At 43.7% G+C, this 21823-nt stretch overlaps 2 protein-coding genes across 6 annotated transcripts in view; one reads left to right on the top strand and one right to left on the bottom strand.

Annotated features, from left to right (window-relative positions):
• The window catches only part of LOC137536206 (protransforming growth factor alpha-like), a 40683-nt gene extending 38744 nt beyond the window's left edge, over positions 1-1939 (bottom strand). For 2 of the 5 annotated variants that reach the window (XM_068258304.1, XM_068258303.1), the window contains exon 1: positions 1828-1939. The gene's annotated coding sequence lies outside the window, so the exon portion shown is untranslated. The remainder of the gene's footprint in view (positions 1-1827) is intronic. The other 3 variants (XM_068258307.1, XM_068258305.1, XM_068258306.1) reach the window with 2 other exon arrangements.
• A 39-nt stretch (positions 1940-1978) lies between these two features.
• The window catches only part of SGPL1 (sphingosine-1-phosphate lyase 1), a 70137-nt gene continuing 50292 nt past the window's right edge, over positions 1979-21823 (top strand). Inside the window, exon 1 of the mRNA XM_068258302.1 lies at positions 1979-2202. Coding sequence (XP_068114403.1) covers positions 2191-2202 — 12 coding nt within the window. The 5' untranslated portion in view covers positions 1979-2190. The remainder of the gene's footprint in view (positions 2203-21823) is intronic.

The following is a 21823-nucleotide window of genomic DNA, read 5'->3' as shown; positions in this document are numbered from 1 at the left end:
AGCATTGGAGTAGTTATGAGACACAGCGATTGCCACACAGGAAGAATCCCCGATCATTGCAACGCTGACACGTTGCTTGCATACTCCACTCCACAAGACAGGGGACACAGGTAGTCGTGAGCAACGCACTGTGCACACCATGTTGCAGGGGATGGGAGAGCACTGACACAGCAGGGAGCCAGCTGGCAAGAGCAGGATCACTAGTGCAAGATCCTTATGGTATGTACACACTTGCGAATATGCTCGTTTGAAATAGCAGCTTAACGATCGGTCTGCCGACAATCGTGTAGAGAACTTTACCAACCGATCATTAAGTACAACGACGAACTAACGATATCGGCACGATGAGAAAATCCAACAGGACGGATCGTGCCGAGCGACAATCATTACAAAACTATAGTGTGTACAGTTATCTGCCGAGAACGATCGTTACAAGGACCAATGCGCCTGCGTTGGATTCTGCCCAGCTTCCGTACTTCCTGTGTAGCGCGACCCGTAAAGATTGTTGCATTACAAATTTTAAATAAACTTTTGTTTTCAAGTTAACTATCATATATTTTTAACTATTGTAACTCCATTTTGGTGTTTTTATTTTATTTTTTATAAACATGTATGCAACATTTCCCTCTGATCGTTCTTTTCTGCGAGAAAGATCGTTAAAATGTGTATGATGATCGCTGCATCCCATCGTTGCAATATTGTTTGTCTGGTAACTATCGTTCCTTGCAAACGATCGTTATCGCAAGTGTGTACGTAGCAATACGCTTCTCTGTCAGTAACAAAACCTGCTCCACCATCTGTTCTGCTCCACTGAAAGGGGGTAACTTTTCAACACATTTTTTGTGCTTAAAAAGTAGGCTTATATGCAAGCATATAAGGTACAGTATTTAAATTCTGTTGTCCCTCATACTACCTGGAGGTGGTATACACACATCCAATCAAAATTGGATGTGTGTATGCAGCCTATAGGCGGGTGCACACATCAGATAAATGTCTTTGGAAACTGAAAGATCACAGACCAGTTTTACTGCCTTCCATGTAGTTTGAGAGCATACTCTACACAGTCTATTCTATTGAGCTGAACTCCTCATCAGGAAAAAATCTTTGTAAGATGCTGCACACACAGATGCTGTGTGTACACACTTGAAAGATTAATGAAAGATCTTAGACCAATTTTACCCCCTTCCATGTAGTATGAGAGCTTACTCTACACAGTCTATTCTATTGAGCTGAACTCTCCATCAGATACAAATCTTTGCAAGATGCTGCACACATTCAAAGATCAGTATCTGCTAAAGATCTCTTCCTGCAAAAGATCCGTTCCTGCAAAATGCATTCTTAGGACCTGATTCACAAAGCGGTGATAACTCAGTTATCACGCCTAAAAGACTTTAGGCGTGATAACCTTTGCACCGCTGAGTTAGCACCGCTTTGTGCTGGTTATCGCGCGCAAATTCCTGCGCAATTGCGACCACTAATTTGTAAGAAATAGTGAACCCAGCAGGAAACACAGCCAAAGCAAGCACTGTTCCCGATAGCTGTGGGCGAAGGTCCTCGTGTACAGTTCTAGAGTTTGTGTTTTCTGCTAGGTCCTCTATTTCTTAAAACACTTGTGGTTGTCACCAAATTGCAGCAAGTAGGAAGCGAATGTGGGCCACCTCCTCTATGATGGAAGAAAGGGGCAGTTTGATCTAGAAAAATTAAAATATGCCCAATCCATCTGTGCCTATTTCTTCCCTCAGAAAGTTGGGAGATGTGTTGCAGCATCAATGTTCCGCAGCTTAGGAGCCAGCCCAGCAGGTGAAGCAGATGCTTCATTGCTCTCACCTTGCTTTTTTCTTCTCTTTTTCCTTTTCGACACGAGATGGCGCTGTTACCAGAGATAAGCCGTTGCAAGCTGTACGCTCCGAGCGTTAGCACCGTTGCCTCGCAACGACGTTGGCGTCGTCTCCAAGGGGAAGAAGTGCGAGGCATGAGAATGTAGACAAGGGGAGGCGGTGGTTGCGGTCACAGATCTAACAGTACGCCATTTCCGGCCGGGTGCTGGGGGCGGAGTGAGGAGGATAGACTGCCTAGCAGCAGGCTGGCAATGAGTGGCAGTGCTTTAAATCAGCGGAGACGAGTGACCCGCAGATAGCGAGATCCCGTCATACCCGCATCACTGTGTGCCAGGGTGACAGCAGCGGCAGGATGGAGCTCCAGGTAAGTGTCTTCAGCTCCACATAGCCAAATCACTAACCAACTCTACTGTCCCAGCACAGAACACTGAGGGTGGCAGTTGCTGTATTGTTTCCCCCTACTTCAAAACTGTCTGGATGGAAACAAAAGAGAGTTTATTTATTTACTTTTATTTAGCCTTTTGACTGCCAGCTTTTTTGTGTTTTGTTTTTTTTGTTTTTTGTGTTTATTTTTTTTAAAGTTTTATACCAGTGCCAGCTATGTGTGAGTTGTATTTATTAAATGTTTTGTCCAAAGTGCATATTAGAAGATATTGGCCTCCATTCACTATGAGTTACCGCATTCGGTTATGAAATGTCAGCAATTTACTGACTGTTGAATAATCATGTTTACATACAGTGTTTTGCGCCTGAATTGACCACTTGCGAAAAAAGTGATAAAAGTGTGGTAACATGTCGGTAAAAAAAATCTTGATTTTTTTTTTCCCCCTAAATTCACAAAAAAATTAAATTCATAATGCAGAAAGAGTGCCTATAATTTTTTTTTTTTATTATTTTATTTTATCACCACCTGTAAGTACCTGGTGCTATTTTTCACGCCGCTAACAATTACATGTAGGCTAGAGCCTTTTGAGTTGTATTTGCTGGACTTTTTTTTTTCCCCCACAGAAAACATTATTTTATGCACGGTTCACACTTTCATTGAAGTGGCAAATGGATTTGTGAAAATAGATCTGATCACCGGTTGATCGGATCTGTTCTCACTCGGTTTCCCCACATCCTCAAAATACTCTAAATACATACTGGCCAGGGTGCACTTCTCTCTGTTTTCCTTCTGTCCTGTGCAAGAGTTCAGGCCCACTTTAAGTTCCAGAGGGAAAGGCTGTATAGCTGTGATAGAGCCTTTTGTGGTCCTTCTAAGCACATGATACCTTGACTCCCTGCTGTGGAAAAGGATCACTCCTGTAGAGGTGGTAAAGCTAGGTCCACGCCATTCAATTTCCTGTCAGATCAATGGGTCAAACTGATCATTTGTGTCATGTCCACTCTGCCCTGATCAATATCTGCATCAATTTTGTGCAATAGTGACGCCGACTTATAGATATGATAGGAAATTGCATAGTGTCTACCTTGCATAAGACAAGCAGGAGGCATCCCGCAACCTTGCAAAATCTAACTTGATGGGTTTTTCTAACGTGTCAGTTTGGAGAATGCCTATATAGAAAGTAGCACGTGGTCTGGAACAATTCGTGAATGATCGTTTAAGGTGACCAGATAAACAACTGCTGTCTACAGTATCGGATTACATCACTTGAATAATGTATGGCCACTATTACCGGTATGTGGAGTTGGAAGACACTGACGTATTAGATCAATATTGTAATTTTTTTTTTCTACAGTGCCTTGTGACACTAATGAGCGACTGTCAGAATATTGATCTGCTGGGTTGGATTTTATTTTTGTAGAACCATCAATTAATTTTGGCAGATGGTTAAAGGACACCCGAGGTGAGGTGACATGATGAGATAGACATGTATGTACAGTGCCAAACAAACCAATAACTAGGCTGTCTTCCTTTTTACTTTCTCTGCCTGAAAGAGTAAAAAAAAAAATCAGGTATGCAAGTGACAGTTTCTGTCTGGATCGGGTCGGACTATAGTGTAACCCTCATTGTTAAGGAGTTACCACCATAAAACACTTTCCTTGCAGAAAATGGCTTCTGAGAGCAGAAAAGAGATAAAATGGGCAGTGGTTCATAGGTTTTGGCGCTGGCATCTTTAACCTTTTGGGGACCACGGACATTGAATCAACGTCCAGCAGGTGGTGCTACCGTTCTGACCGGACATTAATTCAACGTCCGCGCTAACAAACGACGCAATCGTGCGCACCAGTGAGGGGAGATTAAGCTGTCATATGACAGCTGGCATCTCCCCGAGTGATCAGCAGCCATCGCGTATGGCTGCTGATCACGTGATCACTATGATCGCTGTCGGATCGTAGTGATCGCTTTGACAGCTGCGGCGGTAGGGGGGGAAAAGAAGAGGATCCACTCACCCCCGTGCAGTTCCAGCGACGATCGGTGCCCCCCTCTGCTCTGGCCGGCATCTCTGCTCCGTCTGACGTCAGCGCCGGGTCCCGGCTTGATGATGTCATCAAGCCGCGACCCGACCTGAGCGTTATTTGGAGCGGAGATGCCGGCTGGAGAAGAGGTGGTTACTGCGGCTCATCGCTGGAGCCTGGAAGGTGAGTGATGGCTGCCAGCTACAGGGGGGACACCATGCCCAGCCAGCCCCAGACAGGATCCGCCCCCCCTCCATGCAAATTTCCCTGGTCCTTAAGGGGGGTTAGGCGGCCGGTCCTGAAGTGGTTAAATGAATGTGTCATTGAGAAGAGGCCATGGAACAGTAAGAAGTTCAAAATTAGATTTAAATAAATCATTTTTAGGAGGAGGATATATACAATTACTTTAATCTGCTCGTAATGGAGAATGGATGGAACTGGATCAGAGGAACCTGCTGCACTTCCCCTGACGTGGTGTGGCACCCCTCACTGGATTGCTGCTGCCGCTGTGCCTGATGCTGCTGTCCCCTCCTCACCCCCTTCCACCAAACTGACACAATGCGCGGTGAAGGAGAGGTAGCGGCCTGTCCCGAACCGGCTGCTCCATGAGTCCATGGTCACATGTACCAATATGCTGGCCTGATTGATACTATTAATTTCTGCCAAAAATCAACAGGATTAAAAATACTGCTCAGTCGGTAGCAGTGGACGGACGATCATTGGCCCACTGCTTGATGCAGTGCAGTGCTGCGGTTTGATACATTTTTTAATAAATTTCATGCTGAAATTTATTAGTCTGTCTTGTATTTGGAAAGATTTGGTCCCTCTCTGATCTGAGAGTGTTCGATCTTTTGACCACATCTGGTGCCCATCTATGGGTGCCTTGGTCGGCACCTTTACTGTGAATGCATTGGTTACTGTACCTTCCGAACCTCATTAGTTCTGTGCAAAAATTCCAGTTTGACCTAAGAAAGTTTTATTCTCACAATTCACATTTCTGTCCACATTCAATGTTCAGATGTGCCTCTTGGATGTGGATCAGCTCATTCAATGCTAAACAGAAGGGAGGATGAGCTGAAGGTATCTTGCTGCAGTTGTGGTTGGCCAAGTATTATCCAACTTGGAGGATTCCCGACTTGGAGGCCACTAATGTCTGGACATGCAAAGATCAGTCAAGAGTTAAACTCTAGCGTGCATGTTTAGCTTTACCCAAAGCTTCTTAAGCTAAGTACCCACGGGGGTACAATTGTAGCTGTCGCCGCACACGGGAGCGTGTGCGCGACAGTTCGGCGGCAGTTCGGCGACAGCTCGTCGCCAAATCCCTCTGCATCCACACGGCAGCAGAGGGATTAGCGATGCGGCGGAAGCTGTCGCCGAGTTTCCTCCCCCCCGCCGGAAGCTCCGTGTGGTGTGTGTGGGTAGCTGTCGCTAGCCCGCATACACATGCGGGGCTAGCGACAGTTCCGGCGAGGTTGCGGCGACGACTGTAGCCGGCGATTGAACAGGTCAATCGCCTGGCGACAGCTCCGACGGGCGACGGTTCGGGGCGCGCGCATCATACACACGGGGGAACTGTCGCCGCAACACGCGCGTGCCACGCGGTTGCGGCGACGGCCGTCCCCCGTGAGTATGGGCCTTTACACTTGCACAGTTACTGTCCCCCTGCAGGCTAGCAGTGTATTCTATTGTGTACATGAAAACCTGAATTGACTGGGAACACCTCCAGCCTTTCCATTTGAGCAACTTTTAATTCTAATAGTGTAATGTCTGTACTATCCTTTACTTTGCCAGAGCTCAGTTGTCACCAGTCATGTTGCTTGAGGTTTTTGGTGGGTGTATTGATGTGCATAGTCCATATTTACTTACGGGATCACATGATTAGAGATAGATTACAAATGCTCCTAGTGTGAATCAGAACTATGATCTGTATGTGCATGATTATGGAGTGCACACATAGGTAATGTAAGGGCAGATCATGTGTTTCTTTAGAGTGTGTGGGACTTCAGTAGTCATGTTCACGGGGTAATATTGTTTTCAAGAATTTTTGATATGTTAACATACTGGGAGGTTCAGGAGTAGAGATATATTAGGCATATACTATGACATATTTTTGATAGATTAGACCTTAGATGTGCTAAATACAATGAAAATTAGGGCATTCCCGATTGAATTTTGTTGAGGAAACCTGTTCTTCTTATGATTGGTACTGGCAGGAGCATGGAAGCCAACTGGCTTGTTCTCTGGTTCAACTCGATGGACGTATGTTTTTTTTTCAACCCAAGAAAGTATGTAACTATGGCAGCAGCTGTATGTGAGTGATGGCTTTGTACTGCATTGGTTCTGGCAGGCACATGGGTGCCAGCTGGCAGCAGCTGTATGTGAGTGATGGCTTTGTACTGTATTGGTTCTGACAGACGCATGGAAGCCAACTGGCAGCAGCTGTATGCGAGTGATGGCTTTGTACTGTATTGGTTCTGACAGACGCATGGAAGCCAACTGGCAGCAGCTGTATGCGAGTGATGGCTTTGTACTGTATTGGTTCTGACAGACGCATGGAAGCCAACTGGCAGCAGCTGTATGCAAGTGATGGCTTTGTATTGCATCTGGCTGTTTAGAGCTAGTTGTCATTGCTAGAATTAACATTGGACAATATTTCTGCTGAAGCTTTGACTAATACATACAGGTACAAAGTGGTAGACCAGGTAAATGCTTAATATAATGAAAATAGTGGTGGTATTATCTGATGTTATATGAACTGTATAGTGCATAGGCAGCTCTAAGCCTCGTACATTCCTACAAAGACTTTCATCAGGTCTCAATCCTTTGTGTGAAATGTTGGGACCAAGTGCTATACAGACACATCCCCATGGCTCAGTTCTTGTACACAGGTGTACAGCCTAGCTGCTCCTTCTGTTGCTATGGAAGAGGGCAGAGGGATGATGGCACAGTGCCCAATAGAGTGGGTGCTCGAGGAGGGTAACAATAGCCACATGATAATATGACTCGGCAGGCTTGTTCTTTCACTGTTGAGCATGCTAGATTTCCTGGCAGAGGTGCCCTGACTTAGAACCATCTAGTGTGCTTATAAATTCACCTGGCCACATGGCTTGCAGGCGGGTCCTAATAGCAATAAACTGCTTATGTGGGCAGGATCTTTTAAACCACTGCTTATTATTAGGTGGCAAAAGTTTCCAGCCATCACATTTGTCATAACTGTAGTGAGGACAGCGAAAATGTTGTTGAAAGAAGCGGTGAGTTGCCCACTTTTGCTACCAAGTAACAAATCCTTCTTGCTGGATCTCATTGGCTGGCCTCCAATAGGGCTATACAATTTCACAAGAAAGTGTCTCTTGTACTACATTTGTGGCCAGTTTGCAGGAACTTTGCACAGAACTTAACCAGGTTGAGAAGGCTGATTGAAACCTCTCATCTTGAATAATCATTGTTGATTAAATCAGACAATCAGTGATATGCAAATAATTCCAACTTGCATACAAACAGTATGGAATGCGACCAATCTAATACAATCTCTGATTATAAATCATGGAGCTATTTTGTCTGAATGGTGTCCTGGATTCTGTGCGCTCTTATTTTGATCAGGAAGTTTGCATTTGCTCTAACCTAACAAGTTCTTCAACCTTGATTCACATTTGCTTGTTTTAAACAGCTTGTGAAACTGGATGCTTTTGTTATGTGATTCCTACAGTATAACATAATCCATTATGTCTTATGTCATCAGTGTTGTGCTAATAGGCTCAGTGTGCTGCTCCAGATTCCACAGGAAATTCACATCCAACTGTGTTATACCACTGTGATGGGAGGCTACCTGTGCACTCAGTCCACACATTCAATTTTCTCTTTACACAGGCAACTGTTGGACACCTTTCCATACTTGACATGAATTTGTGTGTGAATTGTGTTCTTGCACATTTGCGTTTGCCACACATCTAATGCAAGTCAATAGCATCGGTATGTATCGGTCTGAACATGTGGGTTGGGGTGTAAAAGAATATTTGTTTGGTTTGTATATAGTTTGTAACTTTAATATGCATTTATTATATACGGATAAAATAAAAAGAAAGTACATAAAGAGTGTCGAACTATGATGCAAACTGACTTACCAGACATAAAGAGGTTTAGATAAAGCCTATTTTCTGAGTCTGGTAGCATAAATACAGAGCTGAGTTCGGAAAAAAAAAAAAAAATAGCATCACAACTGACATGCGTTGCTGTGTGGATTTTTGCAAACACATTTTCTGCAGGGAGATAAACCTACCTGTATGTATGCTTGTGTGTGGGGGTTTTGTTTCTTTTTCTTTTCCCATTGGGGTTTTAAAACAAGTTTGGAGCAATTGGGAACAACAGTAACTGCCGCAATGTGGTGGGCCACATTCTATTAAGATATGTTGCTACCTGCTTGTTCTGTTGCTATGGAGGGAGGAGGGGGGCTGCTGGAGCGGGTGTGGAGAGAGAAAGAGCAATGCCCTTAGCGAAGTAGATCCCCATCGAGGGGGGTCTTTTGTACACCTGTTAGATTCGGTGGGGGCCACCTTTGCCAAGAACCTTTGTACGTGTACACATCTTTAGGACCGTGTATTCCCACTTCAGAATAAAGCTTGCATCTGGATGGATATTAAACATATCGATATCCATCCTGAGTTTTAAGTAGTTCATACTTCATATCTTTTTTCCGATAACAGCCACACTGCCGTAACAGCCAATGTTCAAGGCTGATAGAGATTGAGTCAGATATTCAAATAATCTTTCTATGTCTCCTGAAGGATCTGGAGACACAGATCCTCAGTGTGATCTGGTGGCCTGATGTATACCTGCCGGCCACTATGATCAGGCGAGGCAGCAGTCTGTTGCTTGTTTATATGGGATTGGGAAACCTTTTGTGACTAAAGTTTACCTGTGCAGATTCCAAAGGCCTATAAAACGCAGGCATCCGAATGGAACAGATACACGTTTCAAAGTTTCTTCTGTATCGTGTAGTGTAAAGGTGCTGATAAAATGGTGATATCGCTGCTGTATCTGGACTTTACACCTTGATTGATCTGCTTTATGGACTAGTGGGGTTATTCTTGTTTATTACAACTGCCTTCACAATTGCTTTTTAAAAGAATTCCAAACATGAATCCCATCTGTTTCTCTACAAATAAAGACGGGCACCACATCCAATGCATCTATATCACCCCCCCCCCCCCCCATATATCTATATCTATCTCTGTGAGCGTTCACTATATGGCTTCCTTTAGTATTGTTGTGGGAACGAAAAGGCACATACAATACAATACAATACAATACAATAACATTTGTAAAGCGCTTTTCTCCCATTGGACTCAAAGCGCATAGCTGTGTCTCAGATTAATACAGGGTTTCAGGCTGGGTTGTGTTACAGAGGAGATAGTCAGATGTTCATGAATGCCAGACTGAAAAGGTAGGTTTTCAGTTTAGACTTAAATGCTTCCTGGGATGGGGCTGTCCTGATTGGGTGTGGCAGGGAGTTCCAAAGTGTAGGGGCAGCATGACAAAAGGCTCTGTCTCCAAAGGTTTTGAGGTGGACTCTGGGGGTGACCAAGGTGTTACGTCCTTTTGATCTAAGATTGTGGGGGGTGTGATGTAGTTGCAACAAGTCCTTCAGGTATCCAGGGCCCAGATTGTGCAAGGATTTGAATGTCAGTAAGCCAATCTTAAACAGAATTCTCCATTTTATCGGTAGCCAGTGGAGTGAGCTCAGGGTTGGTGTTATGTGGCAATGGCGGGGTTGGCTTGTTAACAGCCTTGCGGCGGCATTCTGTACTAATTGCCGGCGGCGTAAGTCTTTCTTATGCAGGCCTGTGTAGAGGACGTTGCAGTAGTCTAACCTTGATGTGACAAAGGCATGAACTAGGGTTGGAAGATCCTCTGAAGGAATTAGGTGTTTAATCCTTGCAATATTCCTTAGGTGAAAGAAGGAATGTTTCACAACAGCTGAGATTTGATTCCTGAAGCTTAATTTCCCATCAATCAGTACTCCCAGGCTGCGCACACAGTCTGAGTTGTTCAGGTCTGAGCTCCCTATCCTTAGCGATGTTGGTTGAGACTGGAGCTGCTTTGCTGTTGAGCCCTGGCCCTCGATAACAAGAACCTCAGTTTTGTCAGCATTAAGTTTTAGCCAATTATTATTCATCCACTCCTGAAGCTCAGCTAAGCATGCGTTTATTTGTGGAGTAGGGTCTGTGACATCAGGTTTGAATGACAAATATAGCTGGGTGTCATCAGCATAGCAATGATATGTCAGGCCATGTTTTTGTATGATTTCTCCAAGTGGCAGCATGTATATGGTGAACAGTAAAGGGGATAATATTGCGCCCTGAGGTACACCGTATTTTAGTGGTACAAGGTTGGAGAGGAAGGGCCCTAAGGCTACCCTTTGTGTTCTGCCAGCCAGGAAGGAGTTGAACCACCGGAGAACAATGCCATCTATGCCACAGTACTCTTGTAGCCTGTTGAGTAAGATTTCATGATCGACTGTGTCAAAAGCCGCTGAGAGGTCGAGCAAAATCAGGATGGAACATTAACCCTTGTCTCTTGCAATGAGCAGATCATTGCAAATCTGGGTGAGGGCTGTTTCACAGCTGTAATATTTCCTGAAACCAGATTGAAGAGGGTCAAGGATGTTGTTTCTGGAGAGCCTGGCTTCAAGTTGGAGGTAGACGGCCTTTTCAATAACTTTTCCCAGAAAGGGGAGGTTTGAGACAGGTCTGTAGCTGTTTAGAGCATCTGGGTCGATGGTTTCTTGAGTAGAGGCCTGACGATTGCTTCTTTCAGAGTAGAGGGAAACCACCCTTCTTGTAAGGAGCCGTTGACTATTTTGTGGAATGCCGGTGTAAATAGTTCAGGGCATTTCAACATGAACTTAGTGGGGCCAGGGTCCAGATCGCAGGTAGTCTGGCGAAGGTTTGAGAGGATATCCAAGATGTCTTTTTCAGTGATTACCTTAAAATCAGACCATGGTGGTAGGCTATTTTTGCACCTGTTATATGGCTCTGCATGGGTTTCTGGGGCTGTGAATTGAATGGCAGATCGTATGGAGGAGACTTTGTCTGAGAAGAAGTGGGCAAATTTCTCGCACAGTTCCTGTGAAGGTCTGATGCTGGATTTCCTGCAAGATGGATTGCAGAGACTGTCAACCGTGCGGAAGAGTTGGGCAGGTCTGTTGGCTGCATTTGCAATTTCGTGAGACAGGAATAAGGACTTCTTTTTGTTAATCATCGTTTGATAATTTTTCAGGTGAGCAATTAGGGAAAGTTTGTCATCAGGAGACTGATGTTTGCGCCACCTTCGTTCCAGTCTGCGTTCTTGTTTCTTTAGTTCCTTTATAGAGTTGTCAAACCAGCGAGCGTGATGTAATGGTGCGGAACGTTTAATCTTTAAGGGAGCTATGGCGTCAAAAGCGGCTGAGACATCGTGGTTATATTTAAGGACCATGGATTCAAGGCCTAAGTTGTGATCTGTTAGTCCACCTAGATTGAGGCTGTTCTGAAGGTGTTGGGGTGTCAAACCTTTCAAGGAACGATATTTTATTAGTTCTTTCACTTGGTGTTTTGTAGCCGGTGCTGTAAAGGAGAAGTGGACAGTGTGGTGGTAGTCACATGTAGTCTAGACTACCCCCCACCACCTTTCCCCTGATAACAGCAGGAATTTTAAAACATACAGACTTTAAGAATTATGATCAGATCTGACATTTACGTCAGCAAACCCACATCTGCTAACAAAGCAGTGCAAAAAAGGGAAGTTGAATTGTTTAAAGTTATTTCATTGTTGGATCTGTTTAATTTTGGCAGCCTTTTATAAGTTCTAAATGATCGCTTTTATCGATCAACCAATCCATAATATACAAAAGCCATCTTATTTTATTTATTTCTTTTTTGTTATCACATTTGCTAACTGACCTGAAGCACTTTCACATGCTTTTGTCCCTCCCAATGTGTAAAAACAATCAATTTGCCACAACTATTCCATCCTGTTTGATTGCATTTTAAATTGATCAGACCCTCAAGATTGTTCAGGAACTATAGACTAGCTTTGTGTGAGACCAAGTGTTTCAGGCACGTTACAGCAAAAATATAAGCACTGTCTCAGAACAATTACAGCCAAGCAGTATGTGCCAGCAGGCTTATTAGAAACTTGTGTAGCATAACAATAACGGTAAAAGCCATGTAACAGATGTAATTTTAAAGAACAGTAGTAAAAATAACATAAGCAATTCACTATTTTTAATAAAATATTGAATTATAGATTAGTCAGTGTTTGCACATTGTAAAATCGTTCCTCTCCCTGATTTACATATTGAAATTTATCACAGGTGGTGACATATTGAGTTCTGCCAGGTGATCCATATGAAATGTTTGTTACTAAGCATTCGATGCACAGAGGGAGATATTGCTTGTTTTGCAGTTGGAAACAGACATTATTTCCCACAATGCAACAAGGTAAACAGACAGCAAACTTTCAGGACCATGGTCTTCACTTCATGCTGAGATGAGTTTCACCACAACATAAGCCATACAGATGATCACTGATGATCTATTCAATTGGAATGAAGTTAAATACTTGGTTAAAGTTCCTCTTTATTATGCATTGATCTTAATACATGCCCAGTTCCAGATCCAAAGGAATATCTGTTTAAAAACACAGTAGCGTAATGGTTTGCGCCCTCACTTTGCAGCACTGGGTCCCTGGTTCAAATCCCAGCCAGGTCAACATCTGCAAGGAGTTTGTATGTTCTCCCCCTATCTGTGTGGGTTTCCTCTGGGCACTCCAGTTTTCTCCCACATCCCAAAAACATACAGATACATTTAATTGGCTTCCCCCTAATTTGGCCCTAGACTATTATACATGCACTACATGATGCATACATAGACATATGACTATGGTACGGACTAGATTGTGAGCCCCTCTGAGGGACAGTTCGTTACATGACAATATACTCTGTACAGCGCTGTGTAATATGTCGGCGCTATATAAATACTTTAATAAATACAAAATGGAGTGCATATTGGCCTGGTAGAAATCTATTCCTTGGCTTTACCTCCTTCACTGTGCGGCTGCTGCAGAGGCGTCTGATCCTTGCACTGCATGCTCTTGCGTTTTGTTGACTTACAGAACTTGGAAGTAATACACAAATTACAACCAACAGAAGACACTTGACTGATTTATTACAAATGGTGACCAATCATCTTTGCCAGAACAGCATCTCTCTATGCTGAGCTCCCCACTGCCTGTGCCTCTGCTGTTTCCAGTGGTCCTGACTACCATAGGGAAATATTAGCCTGTGTGTTTATCATTGGTTTGTGAGTGTATAGTCCAGTGTTGGCGAATGAGAGCTCAGGATCATCAAACAGCAGAGGTGCAGTTGGGTCTCTTCTGTGCTCAATGGGAAGTGAGTGGCAGTGGCAAAGAGGATCCATTATTATGAATAATCAGAACCACTAGGATTATGTGCAAGACCCAAAGGAACCATAAGGACCTCTTCTGAAAAGCTATGCTGCATATACACTTTCCAGCTTAAAACAGAAGGTAGTGACAACTCTTCAGCTTTATGTGAGCAAGAAGGAACTCCCATGATGCAGCTGTTCTGAATATGTAAATCAGAAAGCCAGAACATGCATCCAGAACTGCTAGAGTGCCCTACTTGCCCAACTTGTTGTCGGCTGTTTTGGACTTATTGTTCCTCATTAGTGCAAGGCGATGATTAATATGACTTACTGGGCACTCCATAACACTCGATTGCCCAAGTCCTACCTTATAGAGCCATGGTGATCCATGTATAATCATGTTCTACTTTCATTAGGGAATTATGTCCATTAGTTATACTGCAAATGGTGGGTATTTAAATATTGTACTTGAAGTTTATCAAGCTAGGTGCGATAGGCCAATGCACACATGCCTTTTATGAGTTTCCAATAAAGACAGAGATTCAGTGATGTCAATAGAGTGTGGATGCAGATTCTTTTCCATTATGTACTATAAAGTCGTTCACTTACAACCTGGAGATTTCCTTGTACACTATTGGAAATTTAACTTAGGTAAACTATTAGTATCTTCCTAATATTGATTGTCTGGATGCACCACTCAATCCTGATCAGCTTGCACCAGAAATCTGAATATTGTTTACTGTTGTGGCTTTGGCCACGCTTAACCACTTCCGGATTCTCGGAGCGTATATACACGCCCCTGAATCCTGAAGTGTATTCCATGGAAACGGCCGCTCGTATGAGCGGCCGTTCCATGTCAGCTCCCGGAGGGTGTCTCCGTGAACACCCTGCGAGCCGATCGGCGGCTCGCAGGGTAAATGTAAACACACGGGGAAGACCTTCCCCGGTGTTTACATGTATACGGCGCTGCTGCTCTGATTGGCCGGGGATCACCGGCATCTGATAGGCTAAAGCCTATCCCATCAGGCGCAGGACGGAAATCCGTCCTGCGCCGCTCACAGGGGGAGGGGGAGGGAGAGGGAGGGAAGGGGAAGGAGGCCAGGAAGCGCTGCGGAGGGGGGCTTTGAAGAGCCCCCCCGCAAGCGCAAGCAGCCGGCGGCGATCAGACCCCCCCAGCAGGACATCCCCCTAGTGGGGAAAAAAGGGGGGGAAGTCTGGTCGGCCTGGCTGCAACCTGATCTGTGCTGTGGGCTGGAGAGCCCACGCAGCACAGATCAGCACAAAATAGCGTGGTAGGGAAGTGGTTAAAGGAATACTATTGATACCCAAGTGTTCTAAAATGACAGTGTGCAAATAATGTCTAAGTAGCTGTGTAAACATTTTCCTACTTTTCATGTTAAATATCAGAGGCAAAAGCTGTAATTTATTGAGGGTAGGATTTAGCTTTATTGGGACAAATCAATTGCAGAAGGGGTGTCTGCTTCAATGCACAGCCAGTGTTGCATATCGCACTAAAGAAAGCAAATATCAAACATATCAAACTCTGAAAGCAAAAACAGTATGAAAAAGCTGTGAAAGCAAAAACAGTATGAAAAAGCTGTGACAATTAGTTACATTTTCTCTGCTCTCTTCAGACACTTCAGTCAGAAACACAGGACACAGGAGCTGCAGCTGTTGGGAGCTCTCTTCTCTGTCACACACACAGTTACACATAGAGTTAACTGATCAAGTGTGAGGGGAATTTCCCCTCTCCTCATGGCTCAGTCAGCCATCAGTTTTGGCGTCAGTAAAGTTTGAATGTATTTTGATAACAGTAAACAAAGAAGTTGCTACTAAAATGTATACACCAGTACTTAGCAGCACTTCCCAAACAATTCCTGTGTCAATTGAAAAAAAATATGTGAATCGATAGTATTCCTTTAATAAAAGTACTTCCTTTCCCTAATGCATTTCTATCAAGAATACGGTAGATGGCAAAGGATCATGGTTTTTAAACGATTTTCATTAGATTCTATGTTTTAGGAGGCCTTACCTACGGAATTTGCAAATTTGATGCATCAGAGTTGTTTGCTGCTAGCTGAACATGAGTAAGCTTTATGCTATTCTGTTTACATAATTATGGACATTCCATCCATTCCTTATGATTGCTTGGCTCACCTACCTGCATTTTAATTATGTAAATTTGTTGCATTAAATTATTTTTTAATCTTTCTAAATCTGTCCATACACTTATAGATTTCCACCCAATGTTCCAAAACGAAAAGAATTGATTCAGAAGGAATGGATTCCCACCATAAACTGTGCATCAATTTCTAATAGATTCCAGCAGGGAATCTATTGAAAATTGGTCAAACTGCCGAGTTGCACTGTTGGATGCAGCGCCCAGCTATAGACCATCTATCTGCCAATGCTCTTGCCCCACCCTCAATTTGTTTTCAAATTTTCCTTCCTGACCAATGAATACTTTAGATTGATGTTTAGCCAAAATCGATCTGACATTTTGGGTAATCCATACCCAGCAGATGGATCAAATCTGCAAAGAATCAATTCCCCCGGCATGAGCACAACAGAACATGGACAACGGGCGCTTGCGTATTTTCACCCAAATGGGGGGCGACCAGGACTGAGCTGCGGTGGAGATTTAGGCGACAAAAGAGGGGGATGGGCGACAAGGAGGGGAGCTGTGGGCATGGGGACTGCATCTAATACATGCCTGCTGCACCATTCCTCCCCCTTCTCCTCCCCCCCCCCCCCCCCCAGTTTTAGTAACTTTTTTTTATTTTTTTTTTGTTATGGTTTTTGCAGCATTGTCCAGAGTGATTTCAGTCTTTTTGAATTTTGTACCAGCAATTTCTATAGCGATTCCAATTAACGCAAAGCTCTATGGGTTCAGCAAGTGGTTTTGGGTATTAAGTGTTGCAAAATCACTTTGTACAGTGAATAAAAAGCAATTTTTATTCTTTTTGCAGCAATTCTATACTAAAAATGTTGCAGGCACCACAATTGCGATTTTAGGGAACTACTACTCCCTACTGTGGGATCATCTCCATTGACTTTCAGTTTGAAGCAGTTATGCTGGGCGCCGCCATAACCGCAATGCTTTTCTGCATGCCCCGCGTAATGGAAATTCGGGTCTCTGGAGGTTGCCAGACTCCGAAATACATCTCCCTCCAAGTTGCGACAACTTGGGGGGGGGGGGGATAGTATTTAACACCGCTGGGGAGTTTTAGCGGCAGCAGGGAGCGCCGTCATTCTGCTCGCCCTGCGCCCAAATAAGATGTACTTCTTTCATTTAAGTAGCGTTTTTACAATCACATGTGATTCCAAATGCATCTGACATAACTCTAGTGGGCTTCAGGCCTAAAGCTAATTGTAAATGTATATTGGTAACTAATGGTTAGAGGACATTGATTTTTGACCCTGCATAAGTTGGCATGCGAAAGCGAATGCATATTTGCATGAGCATTGCCTCATGAATAGCCAATTAGGCCAAATTTGCTTAGCCAGATATGTCAGGTGTTCACTTGGTGTTTAATGCACACATTCAATTCTTTGTGTAGTGGTTAGAGGACATGTGTCCAGGTAAACTAGTATAGTAGCCCGAACATGTGGAGTAAATAAAGTCCTAGCCCCAGATTCCATAGGAATGTGCACTAATGTTTATTGGAACATTGTCATGTGCAGACCTATGAGAAAGCACGCGTTGGCATGAACTTCTGTCTCTGGCACCCATAAAGGCTGCTTTGAGGTTTCTGCTGCACTAAGATGTCTTTTGTACATAATGTTCTTTCAATAAAACATCAGTGCATGATTTTATGGCATCTGTGCTTAGGACTGTTTTTCTGCTGAGCATTATCGCAATTATTATATGGTGATTTATGTCATTGTGGAAGTGCTGTTTGTGCCCAGCAGTACTATTGAAACAACTAATATAATGCTGTACAGAGAAGGGCCAATACAGGTACTGGGAGTAGGTCCAACTGCTGTCTATTGTTTGGAAATATATTTTCAAAGTGTGTTTTTTTTTGTTTTTTTTTAATAGTCTTATTCAGGGCTGGTGCACACCAAAACCCGCTAGCAGATCCGCAAAATGCTAGCAGATTTTTAAACGCTTTTTTTTATTTTTATGAGGCGTTTTGCTAGCGTTTTGCGGATTGCTGCTGCGGTTTGCAGTATAGTAGATTTCATATATTGTTACAGTAAAGCTGTTACTGAACAGCTTCTGTAACAAAAACGCCTGCAAAACCGCTCTGAAGTGCCGTTTTTCAGAGCGGTTTGCGTTTTTCCTATACTTAACATTGAGGCAGAAACGCATCCGAAATCCAAAAAATGCCTCACCCAGGCATTTTTCGTTTCTGCAAAACGCCTCCCGCTCTGGTGTGCACCACCCCATTGAGATACATTGACCAAGCAGATCCGCAGCCGCAAGCGGATCTGAAAACGCCCAAAAAGCCGCTCGGTGTGCACCAGCCCTCACTCTGTGTGCTGCAATTCATCATAACCTCAGGTGTAAATGTGTCCATTATGATACACATGTAATTTATTCACTCCAATAGCTTACTACAGTCATTGGCGTAGGGATGGCTGCTATGAGACCCAAAGCCAAGGAGGGCCCTGGTGGTCTCATTGGCTGGCAATAAGGGGGTCTACAGCAGGCTTAATGGAGACCCATAACGGGTTTTTTGAAGTGCAGAGTAGCAAGCGGAGCGCAGGAGAGAAGCAACATACCTCTCCGGGCTCTGTAGACAATTTTTCTCTTAGGTACCCATCACTACAGGGCACTGTCTGTTATATTACAAGAGTGGGCACTGTAATCATAGACAAAAGGGATGAGAAGGGGTGCCCAGGGGTATAATAAAACTAAGGCCTCGTTCACATTGGGGGCATTAAGAAATGTTTAAAAGTACATGATAAAAAACCTGCATGCGTTTGTGCGTGCTTTAGTGTACGTTTCAGTGCGTTGCGATTTTAAGCATGTTTTGCTTATTGTAGCAGTTGCTGGCACATTCAATTACATGGGAAAATCAATACCTTGCTAAACGCACAGGGCAATGCGTTGTGAAAAGCGCACAGAAACTGCCCTGATGTGAACATGTTTTTAAAACCAATTAAATGAGAAAAATATGAGGTGGCTTACCTCAATGAAGACAAAATTCATATAATGAATTTTTATTTTGCATTGGCAACGCATTTCGTTGGTCTCAGACCACCTTCTCAGGGTTATTAAAGTGACGGAGTGTGCTTATAGCCAAATGTCGAGTGCCTCATATTTTTCTATTTAATTGGTTTGAACTCAGTTTTACTATACCTCTGAGCGCCTCTTCTCATCCCTTTTGTGCTTGTTCACCCTCCTTTGGAGGGGCGTACTTCAGCCCTGTGGGGCTCTGTCACCATTAGAACCACTGAATGTTTTTATGAGTGCAAACGTATCCAGCTTCCCTTGGTCACCCGAGGGGCGTCGGGTTTATACATCTCCACCTGCTTCTAGTGGTCAGTTGCCCCTCTTGCAACCTCCCTTTTGAGAGTACCGCCTTGCCACACACTTTAATTTTGACTGCTGTGCGACATGCTACATTGTTGGGGCTCGTTGTGTTTTGTTTTTTTTTCCTTAGGGTGTTTATTCACCCTCCCTGCCTACACTGTAATCCGCGCTAGGGATGCATGGTTAAGGTAAATGGTTAGTGGGTCCTGGAGAGGTATGTCACTTCTCCTGCTCTCCGATTGCTACCTGTACTTGGGCCCAATCTGACTATCTGTAATGGTGGGTACATCTTGCTACTTATGCTGGGGCCCATCTTGCCACCTCTACTGGAGGACTGCTTCAGGCTGTCTACATGGGGGGGAGGGCACATCTGGTTAGGTGTGCTGGGGTCCACTCTTGCTACCTACTCTGGAGGACAACTTATGCTGGGGGCCCCTCTGGCTACCCATATTGAGGAACTTACTAATACTGGAGGTGAACCTCTGGCTACCTTATACTGAGGGAGGAATTTTTGACTACCAAACGCCAAGGCCTAAAACTTGTGGTGGTGGGGAGGGGTGACGTTTTGAAAAGGGTAACAAATGAACTTTAAAAAAAAAAAAAAAAAAAAAATTATTTTCAGAGGGGCAACAAAATGTTTGCGATTGGGGCCCCATGATTTCTTGCTACTCCCCTGCAGCACAGATATATTTGCTTATGCATTATCCAGAAACCTTGCATTTACTGTGGATAACCCATTGCATTCTATGGGCACCTGTTCATGTGTTTCATTTTTATACAGCGCACAAAATGTGAATGAGAAATAAATATCCAGGTATAAAGCACCAGAAGTGCTAAAAACCAGTTTCTGGGATGTTTAAAGAATAGTTGCAATAATTTTGGGGTGCCTGATAAGTTATTTATTTTTGTAGTACAAAATTTATTGTAAGCCTGACGGCATTGTCCAGTTTTATTTTTACAGAACCGATTTAATATTTTTGTCTTCAGCGTGTTATCGTGCTGTAAGGCTATTCTGAGATAAGTCCAAGCTGCAGCAGATAAGATAGAATTACAGCGTTCGCTGCTGTGTAAACTATATCAAATAGCAACATTTGGCACCTGCTTGTGGTATCGTTCCAAAGGTAATACTCTCAGTTCAAATGTACTTTTCTCAGTATTGTCACAAATGTTGTAAAGAATTTCTGCAGCATCCCAAAGTGTGTTTTTTGTTTTTCTCTTTCCGTTTCATCTCCTTGGGAAAAGTAAACTGCTGATATGGAATTTAAAAATAAGCATAAATTAAAAACACAAAGTACAAGTGCCTGGTCTGGGGGTTCAGAATTGCAGTTATTAGCCAAGCTTCTGTTTGGGGTGGTCATACAAAACCTGTAGTAATGAAGGCCGGGCCGAGGTATAGGCTGGAGAGGATCCAGCCTCAGGGCCCAGTGTAGGAGGGGACGCACAATTCATTCAGCTGTCATTCCTAATTGTGTTTGAAGCAGAAAGAAATAAGAAAAGGGGATACATGGCAGTGACTGCAAGCCAGATAACTAGATATTAAGGTGTTAGGGAGGTTGTGGGCCCTGTGGCACCTCTTAGTCTAATAGCAATCAGTGTGTGACGGCTGGGGTGGGAGGGATGTAGGGGCGCACTTTGGTGTCTCAGCCTTGGGTGCTGGAGGACCTTGTCCCGCCTCTGAATGAAAAGCCTCCTTTCTCCCCCCTTCCCTACCACTATCCCCCCTTACCACTGTTTTTGTAGGTGCAGTTGTACTCAGAGAGAGTAGATCTCAGTGATTGGGGTTTTGCATTGAAATTTACCTCTTGCCACCGCTCAATCCCTTCTGGCATTTGATCTTGGATTTGGTACTATCCTGCAGCTGTTAAACAAAAATGGAAGACCGTGCTGGAGAGAATGACAAATAGGCCATTGCTGCTTGTGACAGTTCCTTACTGATGAGTAAAGCCTTCTAAACATCACCTGACGGTACTGTAGCCAATATTCTCAGTATGCTCAGTAGTTGACACAGTGGAAAAATGACTGTTTCTCAGTGTGCAAACGAGCACCAACATGTATTAATGAAGCTTTAAGAAGCCCACTGACACTTAGTTGTTCAGTCTTGCGTGTAATATGAGGGACTTAAGGTGGCCATACACTAATAGATTTACAGCAGATTTGACCATCAGATTTCTGTCAGATGCCTGTCAAGTAGAATCTGGCAGGAATCTATCTGATGTGTGCCACACTCTAGGAACAGATTCCCAATAGATTTCATTGAAAATCGATCTAAATGCATTATTGGACCATTAGATCCAATGCAACTCTATGGGCCATCGATCTGCTGCCAGCAGCAGATCGACCTAAATCTTCTATCCTGTCAGATAGATCAAATCGATCGAAATCGGCCACAAATCGATCGAATGGGGAATTTGATAGAATTGATTTCTGATCGATTGTATAGAATCGATCGATGGCTAAAATTGACCAGTGTATGGGCCCCTTTATTGAAGTATCCATTTAAAGTATATTCACTCTGTTTACCCTTCTACTACATAGATCTGATACGATTTCACAATCAGGACTGTATCATGTATTTCCTGTTAAACAATGCAGATTCCCTGGCAGTCCTGCTGATCTACTTGTCTGCAGTACTGTCTGAATTACACCAAAAACAAGCATGCATCCAATCTTGTCAGATCTGA

The sequence above is a fragment of the Hyperolius riggenbachi genome, chromosome 10 (assembly GCF_040937935.1).
Source record: "Hyperolius riggenbachi isolate aHypRig1 chromosome 10, aHypRig1.pri, whole genome shotgun sequence".
In the NCBI taxonomy this organism is placed as follows: Eukaryota; Metazoa; Chordata; class Amphibia; order Anura; family Hyperoliidae; genus Hyperolius; species Hyperolius riggenbachi.
The sequence above is the reverse complement of the archived record's forward strand: the minus strand, read 5'-3'. Positions and strand labels throughout refer to the sequence as shown.